Below are 22,627 nucleotides of genomic sequence, written 5' to 3'. Positions count from 1 at the left end.
TATAATTGTAATGACTGGATGACTGACTGTCAGTCAAACTCGTCGCTATGGCAACACACAACATCAAAGACCCCCACCACCTGATGTTTTTTCCCCAAAGAGAAGCCTCATCAGTCGTACTAATTACTACTCAATATGTTCTCAGACCAGACCATCACCATAGCTGCGTCTGTGCCAAGATAATACAGATACAATTCATTGTCATTGAGCAGGTTATATAAATTGGTCAATAATATCATTATTAGACAAGCGACTAATACCCTTTCTTCTCTCCTTACAAAGACCGGATACTACAGGTTAGAGTGCTGGATCTTGGATGGAAAAAAAGTGAGTTGACTTGGGACTTGACTTGCCTTAACTAAGCACTCAACTTGAAATAACCTGTGACTTGACTTGACTTGACCAAGAAAAAATGACTTGAGACTTGCTTGAGACTTCGACCAAATGACTTGGGACTTACTTGGGACTTGATTGCTCAAAATCTCTAAATCTATTTGCATTTGTTGTACCTCTAGGCCTTCACCTATATTCATAAACAGATTTAGGTGGGCTAATTTGGTTACACATGTGTTTTGATTTAAGAATATCTGCAGCAAGAGCATTTTTACACAGGTATCCTCAAATAAACAAGCTATAATATGCAGAAGGTACCTAAATTCAGGTATACATATCCAAAATAGAATTTCTAATTACCACAAACTAGCCATAGTGCAGCCCCTGAGGTTCTGAGTAGTTTGCCTGATTGCTAATCCAGCCTTGTTTAAATGAATGTTTTTCTTGTCTGTAAGCTTCAAATGCAAATAGATTTTAATGTATTTATTTCGATTCTGGTTTGTTGTGTATAACTATAAATTTCTTCATAAAGGAGAGGATGCTCGATGTAGGGTGCAAAAGACAGATACGTCACTTCCAGTTTGAGGGGAGGGGGTTGTTTTGGGTTGTTTGGATCAGTGTCTTCTTGAATATTACAGCCTGGGGCCCCGTAAAAAACACATCTTATCTTATCTCATATTTTCGATTATGTTACCACATGCATTGCAACATCCTGCAGCAATTTCCTGTAAATTGCCACCCAAACTGCATTTTATATTTTTGTCCATAATTACATGAATCAATTTAAAATGATTGATAATAAAAACCGATGCCTATACGTTTGTGTATGTCAGCAAAAAGCTGCTGTCATCTATACTGGAACAACTACTTTTATTTGCCTGCATGTGCTTTTGAAAGCGCAGCCAGCAGCTGGAGCTCCAGCCTGCGGACAGTGTGTACCTCTGTGTGTTTTTATGGGTGGAGACTGAGGTCCTCCTCCAAAATTTAGTCACACAGACAACACAAGTGAGCCTAACCACCAACAGCTACAGTATTACAGGCCGAGGAACCTGGAAATTATCTGGGTCAGTTCGTTTTAGGTCCCGCACGGTACATTGGACTGGTTTGGAACGTTAGAAAACAAGGTAAGTGCTTTATTTTATCGGCTGGTTGAGGGGTTCAGAGTCTTTAAAAAGAGTCAGCCATGAGAACTTCTGCAGAAGCACAAGCGATAGTTATGATAAAAGTGACAAATATGATCTTATCAACCAACTTCAAAGCAAACTCCCTCGATCGTTAGCATCAGCGGGACTGATAGTTTGATGAAATACCGATAAATAAGCGTCGATGTTGGGTGAAAAACGTCAAAGTGATGCTTTGTGTGTCGGGAGTGACGTGTCTGTTAGATGATTGAACAAACAAGCCTACGTTAACTTATGGCGTTTAATGGCAAAACAACCACACAGGCTTGACAGTTAACTTTAAGTCCAATATTTTTTGGCTTTAAAAGTTAGACAGCAGTATTTTACACAAGTTAAACTACAGTATTTCGACGAAGTTTAATACAGCATCCAGGCTGTCATGTTTTAACTGTCCGTAAGTTAACATGAACGTAACGTAAGCGCAGTCCTCCACGAAACAAATGCTACATTTAGCCACCTAGCGCAAGTTTTACATGTTAAACCAGGCCTTTAGCCAACTACCTACCTCTATTCATACATTATATTGAAACATAACCAGGATACACGGAATGATTATCCTTCAGTTCATGTCACCACGGCTGTGCTATGAAGTAATACTACTTCCTTTGTTCATCTTTAACCAAATAAACCATATGACTGACAAACGCCATCGACTGTTTCATAACTTCTTAACAAGGCATCATTTACTCCTCAAGAACAAAATATTAAAAACAGATGGCACATTTTAAAAACCCAACAGTCATCACAGATCAAACTAATGAAGGCTCGGTTATATGTTGTTTTTTTTATAGGATAATACCTGATCCGGGATATGTAGTCACTACCTTTGAACTGACAGTTTATGTCCTTGTTTACACCAGTTTCCCAAAGTCCAGAAAACAAGGATTCTTTATTCTACTTCAATAGACTATAATACTTTAATTCAGCATCAGTTGTTTTAAATGTCAGAATTCTGTCCCTGGGATCTGTTTGGTGTAGTAAAACTGTGCGACAGACCTTGAACAGGTCTGCCTTGTTTGAGATCAGCAGCACACCCAAAGCTTTTTTTATTTTCTTTAAGCTCTGTGTGCTTTCTTCTGCCTCACTCTTTAACTATTGACATTCAGCTCAGGCTTTCTCTGTAGACTGTCTTTTGAAATATGTCTATTTGGGGGAAAAAATATTTTCATTAACATAGTAGGAAGCCTTTTCACAGTGTCTGTGTGAAACTTTAAACAGCAAATACATTTGGCAAGTTGAACAAGGAAAAATCTCTGTGAGGAATTTAAAGTGAGAGTCTAATGGGATAATACTGGAAAAGGTGATGTATTTCTTTCTGCTGTTTTCCTCTCAACAGGAACAAACAAAATACATAAAACTAGAGCACTATGAGACAGTTATTAATCCGCATAAACAAATACAAGAAGGGAAAACATTGTCAGATTGTTCTTATAAAGTTTAACTGAATGTCTTTCTCTACAGTTCCATACACTGTATATAAGAATTTATTGTGTGGCTCTGTTTAATAATTAGGTAATTTATTCTTCCAGAGCAATGAGTCAGGCGGAGCAGGTGCCTGAGGACATGCCTGCATACCTCAAAGATGAGCCAGAAGCTACAGGTGAGTTTGGTTCAAAGGATCCTTTCCCAGTGAGGTATTTTATTTGTATGTTGTTGTTTTTTATGTTTATCCACTCCTAAACTGAAAACTAAACTGATGGAAACTGACAAAGCTTTGGCAAACTGTTTGAGAGCTGATACAGCTTAGTTTGATTAGTAAACTGGCAGAAAATTACCCAGCAACTGTTTCTATAGTCAATTAATAACATGATTCTTTGTTGGCATCTCCTCTGATTTAAAATACAATTTAAAGTAAAAGTGCACTTTTGGAGTGATGTTTGGACCAAACAAACAGAAATGAAGAAATGAGCTGATAGACGGTTCACTGAAAATATACACACCAGATTTATAAGTAATTTGTAGTTCTGAAAGAACAATTTTCAAATACTTTTTCAGTCACACATTCCTTATTAGTTACAGTAGACATTGTTTAGTGTAATATTTGTGCCAGTTTTTAAGTTGAGTGTAAGAGAAAAGAACATGTCAAGTTTTCCTGAAATTACTAGATTAATGGTGTTCATGGACAGAAAATGTATCATTACTTTGGTTTAGGGATGCACAATATTGGATTTTTTTCCAACATCCGATTTCCAACCCTTTTTGCTGATTGCCGATTTTGATACTGATATGTATGTACGTATATGTTTTTTTCCACATAATTGCAGAGAACATAAAGTCTCCCCTGAAGTCGAATTGATATCCTGCCTACTCTTATTGTAGTGGCCCACTGGCAGGTTCTTGAGTTGGGCGATTACATTTGTAGAGTTGAATGAATGAGATTTGGCCCCTCCTCGGATGACCAATGCTGAGCACGACCTTGCTGTTGCTGTTTCGGAAACTTTGAAAAACTGCCATGTTGTAACATTACGTCAAGCATTGTAGGGAATCGTCGAGCATTTAGGCATAATTAAATCGTTGTTTTATCGGCGGAAAACATCTGCAGAAAAATGACATATCTGCCGATGCCAATATGTCATTTTGAAGCCGCAATCTGGAGATACAGAAAACTTGCCGATAATATTGTGCATCCCTACTTTGGTTACTTTTGTTATAAAATAATCATGTAATTGATTTTTAAAGTAAAGATGCTGATCATTTCCAGCTTCTCAATGTGAGGATTTCATGTTTTTCTCATTTCCATAATTTTGTAAACTGGATTTGAAGACATGATCTCCCCTGAAAACACAATTTGTTTAGATTTTGGGGTCTAAAATATAGACAATATGCTTTTTTTTTTTGTGCCATGCATTTCTTTTTCCCATATCCCCATCATCATGTCTCATGTGTCACAGAAGATGATTTATGCGTGAGGATGATTCTTCTCTAATTTACTTTGCATGTATGCTACTCTTGCCATCACCATTAAAGCTTTGTGGCAATATACCTCAATCATTGTAACAAAAATATAAGGAAAAAACAAACATTTTATTGTTAAGAACATTTTGGAACTGTTGATTGAAAATGTAATAAAGTGTTTGCATCCTAAAATGTTGTTCGTTCATTTTAAACCAGACAACAACAAGGACCACCCACAGACACAGCCGGGCATGTTTGGCAGGTTGGCGGGGGGCCTGTACGGTGCCACCAAGGGAGCCTTAGGAGCCACTGTGGGCGGTGTGACATGGATAGGAGGAAAGAGTCTGGACCTCACCAAGAGTGCCGTGAGCTCTGTGGCCGCTGTGCCTGCCATGGGAGTGGGGCTGGTTAAAGGAGGAGTGTGCGCTGTAGCTGGAGGAGTAACCGCTGTTGGCTCTGCAGTGGTCAGCAAAGTTCCCATAGGAGGAGGAGGAGGCAAAAAGAAGGACAAATCTGACTAATGTGAAGAGGAGGCGTGTGAACGCACACAGCTGAGGTGTATGGCTCACACCGTGTTTGCCTGTTTTAACATTCATGAGCAGGAAAAGAGGAACGGAGGACTCAAAAGTTCAGGTTACACACAGTTTGGTGAGGGATTTGTGCTTTGTGTTTTTTCTTCAGTTTATTTGTTTTATTGTAGGTAAACCCAGGTTCATATTATTTTGTGGCAAGGACCTACAAATTAAGAACGGAAAGACTCTCCTGCTCTGTTGGTAAAGGAAACACACCATGTGATTATCACCTGTGCCTGAAACTTTTTCAAATATGATGTCCAAGTTTCATTTGTGATGATAAGCCACACCCCTGTTTTCACTGCAAACTGTTGTATCTGTCACATGAGTTAACGTCAGTACAAGAGAAGTGTATATGCACTTATTTCATTTGCAAGACAATCATTGATGAGTTATGTAACAGACAAGGAAGTGTTTCATGGGGTTTGGAAGTATTTCACACATCGGTCAGAGAAAACATGTACAGTGTAATTAGCTTATTTCAGACAAACTTGTCTGATCTGATTCTGACAGTACTGTCCAGTTGAATATCTCAACGACCTGCTGACTGTTGACTTTCACTAGTGAATTTATGTGATGGTTTGAATCCACAAAGTCCTCTGGTGAAATTTTCTCAGCTAAGTGAAACACAACTCATACTTTTGATATAGAACCAGTTAAAATAAATATTTCTGTTATACCTTTAAACTTACAGTCATTTGATTGCAATGAATGATTATTTTTTCATTTATAGTTTTACTTGAGGCAATATGACAATACTTCTTGACTGTAAGGTCATTGAATTACATTTTCTACAATACACTTACTTCTACTAACTATACATTTTAATACTGACATGGTGGTATAAAGTATGACAACATCTCCTTGGAAGAAAATGCTACTTTGGACACTGAAGCTTCATAATAGCTTTAATCTTAAGCATTAAGTGTAACAGTTTAGTCCTCAACACCAACGTTTTTCTAAAGCTCCTCCATGTTTCTGAGGCTCACCGTGTTTACTGGAACCTTATGGCTGGATTTCTTAATAAATTCTGAATCTCAAGTGTCATATATTTTTGAGCTGATAAACCTGTAAGAATAAATGATTAAAAAAGTCTTTGTGTGAATCTCTTTCACTAGAAAGTGTCGATGCAGAATGGGGGTTTCAAAGCTTTATGAATGATTTATGTTGCTGATCCCTACATTTTGATTTAATGGAGCTCCATTGTTATCTTTAAATTACTAAAAACAATTCAGGTGGCCTTTTTCCAACCCATCACAAGTTTAAAAATGTTGTAGTTTATTCATTGACAAGTTAAACATTTGAGCCTCAAAATTAACTCAATCAACAAAAACTACAATTTATTAAAAACAATAAACATGTACAGAAATGTTTATTTTGTATTATTTGAGGGGAGTCACTTTAAAACCAGAAGTTAAATATTACTGCCTCCATATTGACAATAACTTTAGAAAAAAATATGCACAAAAAAATCAATATATTTACAACACATCAGAGCCAATATCTTTTAATACAAATTTGACTACATTACTTGAGGGATCCATTAAATCCTTCTTTCAGCACATGTTTTGCAAACATAACGTGCTGTTTACTGCTCAGCGGGGCCAATGATCACAGGTCCTGCAGAGACGACCACCTTTGGCTCAGCCGTCTCCTGAACTGCAGCCTTGACATCTCTCTCTACAGACAGACAACCATATAAACGTGGTCAGATTTAAGTTCATGTTTCTTCTGAACTGGCAAATTAAAAATTCATCTCTTACTTTTCCTGAAGCATGACGGATCACAGGAGCGGCCTGGTGCAGCAGAGCAAACGGCTGTACTGCAGTGAATGTACACCTGAACAAGAGAAACAGTGTTGGCAGAGCAATTCAACATATTCACATAGCAGCCATTTTCCTCTGATGTCACGCTCAGGGTGGGACGATCAAATGCTGTCTTCATGTTGTATTGCTAATCCAACAAATAGATATTATTTCACTGCTTCACGATTAATCAGCAATTACAAAGACAGTGGATAGTCAGCATCCTGGGACACGGTACCCTTTGTCAAGGTAAAACAGCATATTTGATTCCTCTCTAACAACAGCTAATGTTACTAGTTGAATGTTAGCATTTAACTACTTCCAAGCTAACATTACCGTTGGATAGCATTACTATACAAATCCCTTGCTAACTGTAAAAATAGCTAGGCATTGGAAGCATGCTTTTGTTAGCTGTTGTCTAAGGTTAGCTAATGTTAGCATTAAGCCACTTCTTAGCCACATTTACTGTTTGATAAAATTACACAATGCAAATCCATAGTTGTAATTATAGCTGGGAATGGGTTGAATGCTTGTGTTTGCTGATGTCTCAGGGTAGCTAATTCATTATGATGTATGTTGCTCTACCCAGAAGTATGGCCCATAAACACAGCAATACGACATTAAAACAGCCTTTTAGATCACCTTTCCTGACAAGACGTTAGAGAAAAAAGGCAGCTGTGTGGATATGCAGCAGTTTCTCACCTGTGGATATATATTTATTACCTGTTGCTTCAGGGGTTCCAATGAATCAGGGCACACGAAGGTAAACATTTTGAAAATGAAACGCCTGTAGTGACTTGGAAAGTCCAGACCAGAGGATGGACCGACTGGAACCAGTGTTGACAAGTAGCGATCATCCCTGTATGGACACCTGGAAAGAAAGCAACGTGAGCGAAGGCAATGAAATTGCTAACAATAAGGAAGTCAATGTTTTATAGTTATTTTCCTATTCACAGTTCATAGCATGTGACCGGAAGATAACTTCAAACTCTGACAAATATGTACCACCTTGTCATAATCAGGACAATGTAAAGTGTTTTCATAGTTACCCATCTATCAGAATGTCCCACTGGGGCATACTGTGAGGGTTGGGGCTTGTTGTTGTCCAACAGCGTCCAAGAGTCAAGACAAGGTTGGGATCCGTCTTTTCAAGGAGTTGAACCTCCACGTACACAGGGTCCCTCAGTACTTTGGTCACAGGGTAGTCTGCCTCTGTATAGTAAGAGCTGTAGGCCACATCCTCTGTAAGCAGAGATACCAGTTAGTATGACAGCCAACATTATGAAATGGTCTACAAACAACACTGCCAGGCTGACACACACATACCTTCATTGCAACCCTTTGTGTTGCATTGTCCGTTAGCCAATCTCAGGTGTACTCTGATGGGTCCCAGAGCAGCAACTGGCAGAGGAGGATTTTCTAATGGTAGCACTTGCACAACCAGAGTTTCAACAGAAGTGCCAGTGTACCTACACTGGAAGAGCAATCTGAAAAAGAGACCTGGCATTACATTTCGTTGTCAGGTCATTTATTTTGACACTAAAAAGTCTTTAAAAAAGGATCATCTACTCATAGAAGCTGTCCCTAGTAATGGCTCCAAGAGGCCCAACTCCAACTTCATATGAGGAAGACATCCTGTTCTCATAGATTATGACACCAGGCTCCTCCTACAACAGGAAAGATAAATTGCAGGTGGTAAAACAACCTTGAAAGGTTAGGGTTATTAGGTGTAAAAGTGGAGAAAATCAAGGTCTTACCATGACAACAGAGCCACAGGCAGTGACAGGAAATTGGTAGATAGCAAACCCAGAATTAGAATCCACATGGGTACAGCCTTGACCTTCTCCCAACAGTGAGATTGACTCGAGATCAATGTTGGGCAAAGTGGCATCTCTGGCTACTACCACGATAAACTGGGCATCCTTGGTGCACTGGACAGTCACTGGTGGCACAAAAACAGGCAGTGATAGGATAAAATATTAAGTATTGTTGACCAAAGGTAATAACATAAAGATGTTGAACAGTTCTTTCCCTACACGATGGTTCTAAAATCTTCATCATTCAGTTTAACCCCGAACTTATTGAAGAGAATGACAGCCTTCAAAAACATACCTGCCTTTCCAAAGTAGCACTGTTGGCCATCAAAACAGCAGTTTATGGCTTCACATCCAGCAGCAGAGATGTCAGGACCTCCACATGGGACTCTCACGCTTCTTTCCACCTCACAATTCTGAGCAGGAGGCTGCTTTGCCCCACCTGGGTTGTAAGTGGAAGGTGCCTGAGGCACTTGATGCTGTCGCTGAGGGACCTGCGGCTCTTGTGGGGAATGATCAAATTGAGCATGTTGAGGATACTTTGGCGCTTGAGGATACTGTGGAGCCTTTGGTGGTGGAGGAGGTTGGACCTGGGGCGCTTGAGGATACTGTGGAGCCTTTGGCGGTGGAGGAGGTTGGAACTGGGGCGCTTGAGGATATTGTGGAGCCTTTGGCGGTGGAGGAGGTTGGACCTGGGGCGCTTGAGGATACTGTGGAGCCTTTGGCGGTGGAGGAGGTTGGACCTGGGGCGCTTGAGGATACTGTGGAGCCTTTGGCGGTGGATGAGGTTGGAACTGGGGCGCTTGAGGATATTGTGGAGCCTTTGGCGGTGGAGGAGGTTGGACCTGGGGCGCTTGAGGATACTGTGGAGCCTTTGGCGGTGGAGGAGGTTGGACCTGGGGCGCTTGAGGATACTGTGGAGCCTTTGGTGGCGTTGGAGGACGGGGAAGAACCTGTGGTGCCTGAGGAGGTGGAGAGCCCTTTGACATCGGTGTTGCAGGCTTCTGCCAGTGTTGAGCTTCTACCTCTGTCCCAACAAAGCACCCTAGCAGTGCTAATGCCACGAAAGACGCAGCACTCCAACACTTTGCCATGATTTAAGCAGTTTGATCAAGCCAGTCCCCAAGTATACCACATATGCTGCCACATTTATATGTGACAGGGCTTGCTGTTTTAAAAAAAAAACACTGAGACAAAATCACCACCAACCACATCTTTCCATCTTTTCAACAGCCACTTAAAAGCTTTAGGGGAGTATCTAGTAATACCTTTTTTCATTATTCAGATGATTTGATAAGCCGTTTGGAAAAGCTCAAAAGATCAGTTGTTTGGGCGGATAAAAGGGGATGAAACACGTGTCCTGTCAGATCACTGGTTTCGATGACATTTCTTCCCTAAAGCACATATTGACAAGTCAAACATTTGGGTCACATTAACCTTTTTGGAGGACTCTGTGGCCTTTGACATTATTTGTCATTAAATGTTTATTTTGATCTTTTCTTTGACTCTGAAAGACAAACATACTGCGAAGGGTCATGTCAGCCAAAGTACATCTGTAAGACTAGGAACACTGTTTGAGGCATGAGCCTGTGCGGTTTAAAAAAAAGATATTATAGCAAGGGTGGTTACAGCTGAAAACAGGTCTTCTATTATTTATTTATTATAACTGCCAATTGTACAATGGTTTATGTAAGTAATAAATATGAAAGTGGGATGTTTTGTAAACACTTGCAGCTAATTTAATTTACTGAATTAATTTAATTCAAAAATCACTTCATACAAGATCTACACTACGTTACTGACTTCAAGTCAATACAACGTGTATAAATCGTTTATAATACAAACACCTCAGTGTATCAATGACTTGTGGAATTATATGTGTCTGCTCTGAGTTAGGCTCTGTGAGAACAGGAAAAGCAGAAAAATAAGTTTTACAAGCTTTAAAATCAGGCGTGATGAAATCACATAACTACATGATCTTTTTAACACAAATGGTTTTTTTCCTATAAATTATCAGCACTTTTCACGTTCTCTATAATAAAATACAAACTCACAAGTGATATTTCAAAACTGTGTATGAGACAGTGATATTTCTCAGGGACAATGAAGGGGAAGAGACACAACAGACATTAATAAATGATAAATCAAACATGACCTAATGGCTGGTGTTGTGACCCCTTGTAACCCTACAAGCTTTTCTCAATACACACTATGTTAAATTCTAACTTGTGCATTTGGGAGTGTAAATCTGTTCTGGGGTCCAGAACTCATTTGGGACCCATAGTAATGTTGAGCGTATTAATGGACACTAGGCTCGTGCTTTGTTTTTGTTATTTGAACTTCCCTTTATGTGTCATGGTCAAAACCTCCTGTAATATCTAGATTAAATTGTGATTAAATTAAGAGGCTCATACAGACACTGTGCTTATGGGTTATTTTAGGATGCACAGTTGCACACGTGTCATTCAGTAGGCCAGCTGATGTGCTTGTGTTTCTGTATGTTAAAGAAATGGAGTAAAAGTCCCTGTAAACCTACAGCTATAATGACTACAATGTTATCCTTTGGGGCAATTACAGACGTGCAAGTTGAGTCAGTCGAAAATGCTTGTTTTTGTCACTGGCAGGTTCAGATTATTATTCTTAGTGTATGACAACACCACAGAAAGCATCCCTACAGTATTTGGGCCTCTCCAAACACTGACAATTTAAACGCTATATGTATCTCAAATCTGGATACAAAAACCTGTTAAAAAATAACTGAAGTCACTCAAAAATGAGATGAGCTAAAGCAAGAGCTGATGCAACAAGGTTTTTTTAGTCCAAAAACAGAAGCACAATCTAAGCCCGGGCAATAGAGACTGAATAGGCATCTACAGAGCATGATCTTATGTTCCCTCAGGACGCCCCACCTGGTGCGGGCTCACAGATGCACAGAAACTCCCCTAACTTTAATATTACGTCTATTCTCTGATTATTTTTAACCATGTCAACGAAACTGACCTTTTAGCCATTTAAATGTCAAGTTTCGGTGTTGTCTGGTTTTTACTTACCCTGCTTTTGTTTGCTACTGTCTGGAAAACACCTAACTTGTGACACGGTTATTTCTGACCAAAGGTCCGAGTTAATTTTTAAAAATCAGTAAAACAAATTTTTGGGCATAAAGCACATTGTAATGGTACAATTGGCTATGCCACCGGGAGCAATTTGGGGTTCAGTGTCTTGCCCAAGGACACTTCGACATGTAGCCTGAGGGAGCTGGGGATCAAACCTCCGACCTTCCAATTGTCCGACCCACATTGATTTTTGAACATTCTACTTAACCCTATCTTAATGGGTAAATGATTCTTGCAAAACAAAAGAGATAAGGCAAGTGGTGTGTGTTGCCTTCACCCACAGTGTTCAGCAGACAACATCCCTATGATTATAGAAATGTATATAAACAAGTTGACATTACCACTGTCAAATTGTTGTCAGAGCATGTTTACGTGTGTGTTGTGAAGATGTGATTCATGCTGACATATGTGATCATTTTCATGCTCACATTTTTATCATATATGTCAGGAGATGTCAGACATAATTACGGGAAATGAGTTTTGATTTTACTAATGCAATAAGCATCTGTATACTCTGGCTTGAATAAATGGGGACAACCATCAAATTGAAATACGAAGTCTAACCTGTCGAATTCATGCAAACATGCTGCCATGGCTTGTGCATTAAATTCTTGCTAGCAGCGCTCTTCCTGCAACAAATCTACTAGCCAAAAGATAGTTATGTGCGGGACTTTCACGTGAGCGAGAGTTTACTATCTGTTCAAATACTGTGTACATCCTTTACATTATATTTCTGTTATATATTATATTTTTGTCCCATACAGGCACTCTCAATAACATTCAGTTGCAAAACAAGCAGTATTTGTGGACTTGCTCAACTGTAATTGCCCCAAAGGATTACATTGTCCCAGCTGGAAATGATTTGTTCTAAGAACGTTCTGAGAATGGTACATGCGATGTTCTGGTAATGTTTTGAGCGGAAAGTTTTTATTTGGTTCCCAGAATGTTCCTTTCAATAGTTCTCTGAAAACATTTTCAAAAGTTGCAGGGAGAATGTTCAAATCACATTTCAGGAACGTTTTATAAATCACGTTCTGATAGTTCAGGCCGTTCTAACATCCTGAAAAGATCCTCAGAATGTTGCAGTAAGCATGTTCTATCTTTGTTTATATGTAACATTTTGCAAATGTTTTATAAAAGGCGTTGTGACATCCCATGCCTCAAAAACATCCTGAAAATATCTTCAGAATGTTGTAGGTAAAACATTTTATCTTAGTTTAAGTTTTAACATTACAAGAAAATGTTTTGAAAGGATAAACATCCTTAAAACATTCTTTGAATATTAGATTAAAACTTTTTCTTTCAAACGTAAATAAAAACTTGTTGGTAATGTTAGCCAATGTTATGGGAACTTTCCCTGCTAGCTGGGGTAGCCATCTTCTGAAGCAATTTTTAAAAATCTTTCCTCCTGGTCATTTGCACATCCAAACATCTAAAAACAAGACCCCTCATCAACCAAAAAATATAAGATCTCCTTTGCATAACTGTAAATAATGTTAACTCAAAGGTTTTGCTTAACGAAAGTATGTTGTCTTAAAATGTCAGTGATGACATTAAAACAATCTGTGATCCATTAAATAGATCGTAGTGTTACAGTGTTGATCATTTTTTCTAGGACTGTTTTGGGAACAGATCTTATATTCTTTTAGGAAAATGAAAATAAACCTGATGAGATTCTTATTATTTTCTACTCTAAAATAGAAATCACAAAATTAAACATTATTACACACAACATTTGAACTTGTGATTATAAACTCTCCCTGCTATTTGCTCCTGTCCTGCTAAACACAAGCCAACATACTAAATCACTACTACTGTATTGCACCATACAATATGTTTACTTTACTATATGGTCCAAACTATTACTAGGTCAGCAGAGATCCATATTTCACATACCCTAGACAGTATATGATATAGCTTGTGAGCTCATTTATTCATAATTGAACCAACATTGAACACAATTGTTCGATTGTAACATTTTTTTTCTGCCAATACGAGCACATTTTAAACATGGGGCCTTTTGTTGTATTTTTCAACAGTGGTAGCTAACTGTTGTATTACTCTAACTCACTTTGTGTGAAGTGTCCTCTACCACGACACAAGATCAGAAATGTATAAGAAATGCTATGATCAAGCTAATATTGTATATATATATACAGTTTATATGTAGATATTGCAGATCACTTTTTGCCTGCAGGTCCAACAGAACACTTGCATCTCATTTACAGTAAACACTTCTACAAAAAAAGAATAATAAATTCTTTATTTATATTATTTTGGAAATATCATTATGATCAAGGTTCAGTTCACCAACAGTCCATACTTATTAAGTCACTGATTTGGGGAAAGTTAATGAAAGGCATGTAATACAGTTTTCTGTTGTTTTCCTTTAAGTTTATTTAAAAACAGCTTTTCACTGTTTTCAAACACAGTTCTTGCAATATTACCAATATTAAGGTTATTGTGTGCAGTCCTTTATAGTGCTATACATATCTTTTAATAGCTTAAATTGGCATTGAAGTTACATTTTTTTAGGTTCAACTATGTCGAATAAGAGTTGATTTGATTATTATACGATTACTTTTGAGGCTGTAGTTAATTGTGTAATGCTACTTGAATTAAATTGAGAGGTTTTTCTAATATTTTGTTTCTGTTTTTTATGTAAAATCGGGCAACAGAAACCATTTTTAATAAAATGTAAGTCTATACAACTTCACCACTTAGTACTGCCAGAAACATTACCAGTAAAACAGACTTCTTGCAGACATTGTGAACAAAATATGAACATTTTAAGCTTGAAATAAAATTTATTAAGGATAATTGTATTGTATGTATTTAATTATAATGGTGTACCTTATGAAGAGGTCACATCATGACCAGTTTTATACAAACTTTAATACAGTAATGTGGGATCCCACAAATCACTGAAAACATGCAACATGCTTTGGTTTGACACCGCCGTTCACTGCTCAGCGGGGCCAATGATCACAGGTCCTGCAGAGACTACCACCTTTGGCTCAGCCGTCTTCTGAATTGCAGCCTTGACATCTCTCTCTACAGACAGACAATCATATAAATATGGTCAGATTTAAGTTCATGTTGCTTCCGAACTCTGCAGATTATGATTTAATTTCTTACTTTTCCTGAAGCATGAAGGATCACAGGAGCGGCCTGGTGCAGCAGAGCAAACGGCTGTACTGCAGTGAATGTACACCTGAACAAGAGAAACGGTGTTGGCAGAGCAAACATTCAACATTTCGTTGCAGCAGTTTCTCATCAGTGGATATATTTTTTTTACCTGTTCCCTCAGAGGTTCCAATGAATCAGGGCTCACGAAGGTAAACATTTTGAAAATGAAACGCCTGTAGTGACTTGGGAAGTACAGACCAGAGGATTGATCGACTGGAACCAGTGATGACAAGTAGCGATCATCCCTGTATGGACACCTGGAAGGAGGGGAAATAAAGTTAAGGCAATCCATCCATCCATCCATCATCTATACCAGGGGTACTCAATTTAACTTGAAAGAGGTCCAGTTAAAGATTTTTTTTCTCAAGCAAAGGTCCGGAACATCATAATGTCTGACCTGCGTTATGACTCAGTACCATACATTTATACATTTTAAACGTCTGTCAAATCAAATGAAGAAAATACAATTAGGCTAAATAGTTTTTACAACAATGCTAATAACTTTTACACAAAGCTCTCATAATTTAACAATAATAATAATGAATACTTCAATATTGGTAAGGAAATATAGTGTGTGGGGGGTCTCCCCCAGGAAATTTTGAGTGTCAAAACCTTTATTTCCTGTTTTCTTGGTTTATTTTATGCCCCAGTTTGTGATTGAAGTGTCTTTATTTGTAAATGAAAACAATTAATATAATGTCTGGTACTACTGGTAGTATAATGTTGTCCATGCAGAAATCAAATGAAAGAGAGAGACAGCTTTACCTGTTCACTTAAGCTGCTATCTCTCTGCCTCCTGACAGAATTATCAAGATTTGACCATAACAGGGGGATTCACTTTATATTTTATTTCATGTTTGACAAATTTTATTTCATGTTTTGCCGAAATGCAGATGCATTAGACTTTTTCTCATTGTGAGTCATAGTGAGTTTTAAAACAGGCAATGACTATGAAATAAATAACATTTAAACGCACTGGACACTGACGGACTGCTGGAGAGAGCGAGAGCGAGGGGGAGAGAGAGAGGGCACACACCGGTACATAAAAGAACAGAACTGCGGAAATAAGAGGAAAACTAGTCATGATGATGAAGCCTGATGTAGCTCTGTGTAACTCTCAGGTTTATGAGTGTTTGAACTAAACTGCAGCCTGGAGTCTCTGTTAACAGAGACAAACGGAGTGACAGTGTCAGACAATGTCCGCGTTTAATAATCGCCACAGTCACGGAACATATACGAGTCTGTCCAGTCTTAAAAGCTCGGTTTTCTCTACTGCTCTTATTTTAGAGCACGCCATGTCTACTATTCCCTAACTCACTTATTTTCTCCCACTGCGTCTCTGTAACTCTCTTGTCGGCTGGCTCTCCAGTCTGTATCTACTGGGTCAGTCTAGGTCTGAGTGACAGATTTGATTGGCTGAGTAGCGTCACGTGTGATGATTTACAACAAATTCATTGGTCTGCGAGTTTCTTGGACCCCCAAATCACTACCGCAAAGACAAAAAAGCTGCGAGTCCGACGTTTGGGGACCGCTGATCTATACCATGTTTCCTGTTCAAGAGGCAGGGTACACCCTGGACAGATGGCCAACAAATCGCAGACACGTTTAGACAACCATTCATGCTTACATTCATACCTAGAGGTAATTTAGAGTCAACAATTAACCTGACGAGCATGTCTTTGGACGATGGGAGGAAGCCTGAGTACAGGAGAGACATATGCACGTAGAGAACATGCAAACTCCACACAGAAAGGTACAATCTTGCTTTGAGACGACAAAGCTAACCACCACACAACCGTGCCGCCTAGTTGAGGCAATGACAATGACATTATAATGAATAAGGAATTCAATGTTTTTATAGCGTTAATCCCCTATTCACTATTCATAGTGTGAGACCCATAAAGAACTGCCAAACCCTGACAAATATGTACCACCTTGTCATAATCAGGACAATGTAAAGTGTTTTTATAGTTACCCATCTATCAGAATGTCCCACTGGGGCATACTGTGAGGGTTGGGGCTTGTTGTTGTCCAACAGCGTCCAAGAGTCAAGACAAGGTTGGGATCCGTCTTTTCAAGGAGTTGAACCTCCACGTACACAGGGTCCCTCAGTACTTTGGTCACAGGGTAGTCTGCCTCTGTATAGTAAGAGCTGTAGGCCACATCCCCTGTAAGCAGAGATACCAGTTAGTATGACAGCCAACATTATGAAATGGTCTACAAACAACACTGCCAGGCTGACACGCACGTACCTTCATTGCAACCCTTTGTGTTGCATTGTCCGTTAGCCAATCTCAGGTGTACTCTGATGGGTCCCAGAGCAGCAACTGGCAGAGGAGGATTTTCTAATGGTAGCACTTGCACAACCAGAGTTTCAACAGAAGTGCCAGTGTACCTACACTGGAAGAGCAATCTGAAAAAGAGACCTGGCATTACATTTCGTTGTCAGGTCATTTATTTTGACACAAAAAAGTCTTTAAAAAAGGATCATCTACTCATAGAAGCTGTCCCTAGTAATGGCTCCAAGAGGCCCAACTCCAACTTCATATGAGGAAGACATCCTGTTCTCATAGATTATGACACCAGGCTCCTCCTACAACAGGAAAGATAAATTGCAGGTGGTAAAACAACCTTGAAAGGTTAGGGTTATTAGGTGTAAAAGTGGAGAAAATCAAGGTCTTACCATGACAACGGAGCCACAGGCAGTGACAGGAAATTGGTAGATAGCAAAGGCAGAATTAGAATCAACATGGGTACAGCCTTGACCTTCTCCCAACAGTGAGATTGACTCGAGATCAATGTTGGGCAAGGTGGCATCTCTGGCTACTACCACGATAAACTGGGCATCCTTGGTGCACTGGACAGTCACTGGTGGCACAAAAACAGGCAGTGATAGGATAAAAGATTAAGTATTGTTGACTATAGTAAATGTAACAAGGCCAAAGTCATTCAAGCAGGTATTTACATAAAGATGTGCTAAATGCTAACATCAGCATGCTAACAGGCTTGTAGTGAAAGCTGAAACAGGCTAGTATTTACAATTGTAATTGAGTATGTTAGCATTCCAACATTCTTCAATCAACATTGAATAAAGTACAGCTAAAGCTAGGGGGAATGATAGTTTTGCAGGATAAAAAAAACTTTGAAAAAAACTTGAAAAGGGGGGCATTGAATGTCTTAAATGAGAAATAACAGCCTTGTCAAAAACCCACCTGCTTTTCCAAAGTGGCACTGTCGGCCATCGAAGCAGCAGCTTATGGCTTCACATGCACCAGCAGAGATATCAGGACCTCCACATGGGACTTTCTGGCTGTCAGACACTTCACAACTCTCGAAAGAAGGCTGCTTTGGTGTACTAGGCTGGTAAATGGATGGTACCTGTGGTGATGTAGGTTGATGTGGTTGCTGCGGTTGATATGGTTGCTGTGGGTCATGTGGTTGCTGTGGTTGATATGGTTGATGTGGTTGTTGTGGTTGAGATGGTTGCTGTGGTTGATATGGTTGATGTGGTTGTTGTGGTTGAGATGGTTGCTGTGGTTGATATGGTTGATGTGGTTGTTGTGGTTGAGATGGTTGCTGTGGTTGATATGGTTGATATGGTTGATGTGGTTCCTGCGGTTGAGATGGTTGCTGCGGTTTATATGGTTGATATGGTTCAGGGGCCTGTGGCTCTTCAGGAGACTGAAAATCAGGAAATGCTCGAGGATTTCCAGGAAACTTTGGTGTTTGAGGATATTGAGGATACCTTGGGGGGGAAACTGGTTGTACCTGTGGCCCTTGAGAATATTGAGGATACCTTGGGGGGGAAACAGGTTGGACCTGAGGCTTTTGAGGATATTGAGGAAATTGTGGCCGTGGTGGTTGAGGTTGGACCTGTGGGGCTTGAGAATACTGAGGAACCTTTGGTGGTGGAGGAGGTTGGACCTTCGGCACTTGAGGATATTGAGGAACCTTTTGTTGTGGCGGAGGTTGGACCTGTGGCGTTTGAGGATGTTGAGGAAATTGTGGCCTTGGTTGAGGAGGTTGGACCTGTGGGGTTTGAGAATACTGAGGAACCTTTGGTGGTGGAGGAGGTTGGACCTTCGGCACTTGAGGATATTGAGGAACCTTTTGTTGTGGCGGAGGTTGGACCTGTGGGGTTTGAGGATGTTGAGGAAATTGTGGCCTTGGTTGAGGAGGTTGGACCTGTGGGGTTTGAGAATACTGAGGAACCTTTGGTGGTGGAGGAGGTTGGACCTTCGGCACTTGAGGATATTGAGGAACCTTTTGTTGTGGCGGAGGTTGGACCTGGGGCGTTTGAGGATGTTGAGGAAATTGTGGCCTTGGTTGAGGAGGTTGGACCTGTGGGGTTTGAGGATGTTGAGGAAATTGTGGCCTTGGTTGAGGAGGTTGGACCTGTGGGGTTTGAGAATACTGAGGAACCTTTGGTGGTGGAGGAGGTTGGACCTTCGGCACTTGAGGATATTGAGGAACCTTTTGTTGTGGCGGAGGTTGGACCTGTGGCGTTTGAGGATGTTGAGGAAATTGTGGCCTTGGTTGAGGAGGTTGGACCTGTGGGGTTTGAGAATACTGAGGAACCTTTGGTGGTGGAGGTTGAACCTTTGGCACTTGAGGATATTGAGGAACCTTTGGTTGGGGAGGTTGTACCTGTGGCGTTTTAGGATATTGAGGATATTGTTGCTGTGGTGGAAGAACCTGTGGAGGAGGAGGAGGTTGGACCTGTGGGTATTGAGGAGCCTGTGGAGGTGGAGGCGGTTGGACCTGTGGCATTTGAGGGTATCGAGGAGCCTGTGGAGGTGGAGGAGGTTGACGGACCTGTTGTTCCTGAGGAGGTGGAGAGCCCTTTGACATCGGTGTTGCAGGCTTCTGCCAGTCCTGAGCTTCTATCTGTGTCCCAACTAAGCACCCTAGCAGTGCTAGTGCCATGAAAGACGCAGCGCTCCAACGCATAGCCATGATTTAAGCAGTTTGATCTCGGCAGTCCCCAAGTATACCACTTGTGCTGCCACACTTATACTGTGCCTAAGCTTAATGTTTTAAAAACTCCACCTCCGAGGCCAAATCACCACCAATCACAGCTTCCCATATTTTCAACAGCCACTTAAAAGCTTCAGGGGTGAATATTTAAAGTTTTTACAAGTGGATGATTTGAAGTCTTTTAATAAGTTCAAAGGATCACTTGTTTGGGTGGGACAACAGTATGAAACTCGTGTTCAGGTGACTAAGTTGGATAACAGTTTGACATTAGAATTTATTGACAAGTCAAACATTTAGGTCACAAAAACCTTTTAAAGGTCCTTGTGGCCTCATTATTTATTCTTCAAATGTTTATTTTGCTAGTGCACACTGCAAAGGCCTTATTCAATTTGCTAAAGCAAGCAGTTTGTCTTCAGCTATAAAGATCAAAGGTGTTTTTTGGTTATTTAATTATGCCAAGTTTTAGTCAGCTTACTGGCTGCAATTTCAGGGCTGTGCTCTTGAAAATTGAACTTTTCTTCAGCTTACTGGATTATGCCCTTACTGCTAACAATGGAAATTATTGGATAAAACACAGGTGACAGAAGCAACATAGCTCTGACAAATACTTACATGTAGGGACATCTATTTAAGCTACATCTATTTTAGAACATCATGAGGGATCTAAATCACATGCTGCAAACCTGGCCATTTATACCTCTATAACTGTTACTGGAATAATAGGTTAGCCTACATTCAGGTGTAAAAAGTGTGTGACAGAGGAAAGAATTATTATGTATCTAGACTGAAATAAAAAAACTTTTACTTGATTTTTATATTACTGATAACATGTCATGTATGCTATCAAAAATTAAATGGAAAAGTAACACTGTTGTATACTCTTGACCTTTTTTTCAGAGTCCTTTGTCAAAAGCAGTTACCTTGTGTAGATAATAAGTTCAAACTATTTTCTGTAACTATACTTTAAGTGTCTAAGGCTTGCTAAACAACTGCCTTTGAGGCTGCAAGTATCAATAATAGTGTTTCATTGAATTTAAGTTCAACATAAAGGTCGAGAATGATGCTCCGATTTTCACCAACAAGATTCTGTGGTGTCAGTTGTTATAAAGCAGTGGTACTCAAAGCAAGGTCCAGGAAAGTGTCCTTGCAGGGGTCCCTAGAAATAACTAGAATTCATGCTTTAAAGGGCACAGTCAGCATATGAATGTAATGAACAAAACTCAAACAAACTCTTGTCAAAATTAGGTCTGTGTTCTAATTAGTGAAATTTTGGGGGTTCTGATCTGGTGCAAATAAGCAAAACATTATAATTTGCATAACCATTATTTTATTTGTCATTTACAGCAAAGTGTTATTTAGTGAAAAAGAATTAGAACCATTTGGACGATTAATATAACATTAGTGTCTACATGTTTATTCAATATCAGGAACGTATTCTTTACAAAAGAAAATATGTGTAATTTAAACTCATGCTTTCAATGTCCAGATTTCTTTTTACAAGTTAATTATTAATTTATAAATCGTCTTTTGATACAGGGTATGGGTAATGTTAGGAAAACAACAGGCAAACTTGTATAATACAATAATATAATAGGTAGGTCTGTTAAAGTAATTTGATTGCACAAGATGCTTTCCATGAGTGCTGATATAGAGAACAACATCACTGGGACTTTTCACTGTGTGTATCACAGATAATTGTGCATAATCCAAAGTAGCTGGTCTGTGGTAACGTGACAAACATAAACATAAACAAAGTTGCGAGAGTGCAGGAAAAGGTTGCTTAGCAACAGTCCAGTTAAGTTCCAAAACTAGCTAAATTGGAGGAGCCAAATGAATGATTAAATTGAAATGGACACGTTTCAGCCCAAAGCTTTCGTCAGCGTTGTGGGTGTGACACCTTAAACAATCAACAACAGGTGGCTTAATTCTCTTTAGACCTATTATTATATGTACATTAATATCACAGTTGAGGTCTTGATGTTCTGCTGAATATCAGTACACTGTGATTATCTTTGGTACTCAGTCTGCGGCTTAATGCCTATGGCCCTTAACAGACCTGGTGTTAACATGTGGTTTTCGTGATTGGACCACAAGTGGAAAGCCTTAAGTACAAGTATGAACACTCCCAGGACGAATTGAAGACGCATTCAGATCCGATCACTCAGGCCACATACAGAAGTGGTCTGGGACACATTTATCCACATTCGTCTGGCCGTGTGTATACACACGTGTCCTGGCCCACATTAAGCGCCTCCCACTGGCTCTGTATCCACATAGACTGATGACTGAATCACAGCCATGCAGATATTCAATACAACATCACTTCCCGTTGTGTGATGTTTCAGTAATAAAAATAGAAAATATATATATTAAAACCCAAGTTCATGGTTGTGATTTCTTTAGGCTACCTTAACAAACACAAGAGGAGATCAGTGCTTGATTAGTGTTGTTGTCTTCTTTACTGATTGGGTGATTACAGTTCATATAAACTGCCCAACCGCTTGTTATATCACACCTGTTTAAACTCAAGATGGCGCTTATTTGATGCCTGGTGACGTCAAACCTTCGTCCAAAGGGCCAAAAATGTCTCACTATTTTTAATAGTTGTATGTGGGATGAGCTGCAAATTTTATACATAGCCTGTTATGTTATATTTTTAAAGGTTTGCAAGCCAAAAAGAAAAAACAAGCTAGTCTATGCTGTTGGTATGTTACTGAAAAATTTAGAGTCAATCAGTAGCCTATATGA

The 22,627-nt window shown here is 39.5% G+C and overlaps 3 protein-coding genes across 3 annotated transcripts; 1 reads left to right on the top strand and 2 right to left on the bottom strand.

The window, feature by feature from the left end:
• The first annotated feature begins 1,339 nt into the window (after positions 1-1,339).
• On the top strand, positions 1,340-6,051 carry tmem263 (transmembrane protein 263). The gene is made up of 3 exons (XM_069686760.1): positions 1,340-1,457; positions 3,044-3,114; positions 4,626-6,051. Exons 2-3 carry the CDS (start codon positions 3,048-3,050, stop codon positions 4,928-4,930), a joined length of 372 nt encoding a protein of 123 aa, XP_069542861.1. The 5' UTR covers positions 1,340-1,457; positions 3,044-3,047; the 3' UTR covers positions 4,931-6,051.
• A 486-nt stretch (positions 6,052-6,537) lies between these two features.
• LOC138612444 (zona pellucida sperm-binding protein 4-like) lies at positions 6,538-9,694 on the bottom strand. The gene is made up of 8 exons (XM_069685686.1): positions 8,899-9,694; positions 8,544-8,728; positions 8,356-8,453; positions 8,113-8,273; positions 7,836-8,028; positions 7,510-7,657; positions 6,745-6,820; positions 6,538-6,661 (listed from the first exon to the last, which is right to left on the bottom strand). Exons 1-8 carry the CDS (start codon positions 9,692-9,694, stop codon positions 6,570-6,572), a joined length of 1,749 nt encoding a protein of 582 aa, XP_069541787.1. The 3' UTR covers positions 6,538-6,569.
• Positions 9,695-14,553: 4,859 nt separating this feature from the next.
• On the bottom strand, positions 14,554-19,828 carry LOC138612422 (zona pellucida sperm-binding protein 1-like). Its single transcript, XM_069685656.1, has 9 exons — positions 18,722-19,828; positions 18,115-18,433; positions 17,586-17,770; positions 17,398-17,495; positions 17,155-17,315; positions 16,878-17,070; positions 15,012-15,159; positions 14,852-14,927; positions 14,554-14,767 (listed from the first exon to the last, which is right to left on the bottom strand). Exons 1-9 carry the CDS (start codon positions 19,826-19,828, stop codon positions 14,676-14,678), a joined length of 2,379 nt encoding a protein of 792 aa, XP_069541757.1. The 3' UTR covers positions 14,554-14,675.
• Between the last annotated feature and the right edge of the window lie 2,799 nt (positions 19,829-22,627).

This window comes from Semicossyphus pulcher, unplaced genomic scaffold (assembly GCF_022749685.1).
Source record: "Semicossyphus pulcher isolate SPU_LCO1_2020_fin unplaced genomic scaffold, fSemPul1.0.p SCAF_8, whole genome shotgun sequence".
Lineage (NCBI taxonomy): Eukaryota > Metazoa > Chordata > Actinopteri > Labriformes > Labridae > Semicossyphus > Semicossyphus pulcher.
The sequence above is the reverse complement of the archived record's forward strand: the minus strand, read 5'-3'. Positions and strand labels throughout refer to the sequence as shown.

Excerpts from the sequence above, each read along its gene's own strand:
- LOC138612422 (XM_069685656.1), bottom strand. The coding sequence starts at position 19,828 with ATGGCACTAGCACTGCTAGGGTGCTTAGTTGGGACACAGATAGAAGCT. Across the intron at positions 18,434-18,721 it reads AATATCCTCAAAAGCCTCAG|CAACCATCTCAACCACAACA; the intron begins GTCCAACCTGTT and ends TATCAACCACAG. Across the intron at positions 17,071-17,154 it reads CACAAAGGGTTGCAATGAAG|GGGATGTGGCCTACAGCTCT; the intron begins GTACGTGCGTGT and ends CTCTGCTTACAG.
- tmem263 (XM_069686760.1), top strand. The coding sequence starts at position 3,048 with ATGAGTCAGGCGGAGCAGGTGCCTGAGGACATGCCTGCATACCTCAAA. Across the intron at positions 3,115-4,625 it reads AGATGAGCCAGAAGCTACAG|ACAACAACAAGGACCACCCA; the intron begins GTGAGTTTGGTT and ends ATTTTAAACCAG.
- LOC138612444 (XM_069685686.1), bottom strand. The coding sequence starts at position 9,694 with ATGGCAAAGTGTTGGAGTGCTGCGTCTTTCGTGGCATTAGCACTGCTA. Across the intron at positions 8,729-8,898 it reads GTGCTACTTTGGAAAGGCAG|TGACTGTCCAGTGCACCAAG; the intron begins GTATGTTTTTGA and ends TTGTGCCACCAG. Across the intron at positions 6,662-6,744 it reads TCCGTCATGCTTCAGGAAAA|AGAGAGATGTCAAGGCTGCA; the intron begins GTAAGAGATGAA and ends GTCTGTCTGTAG.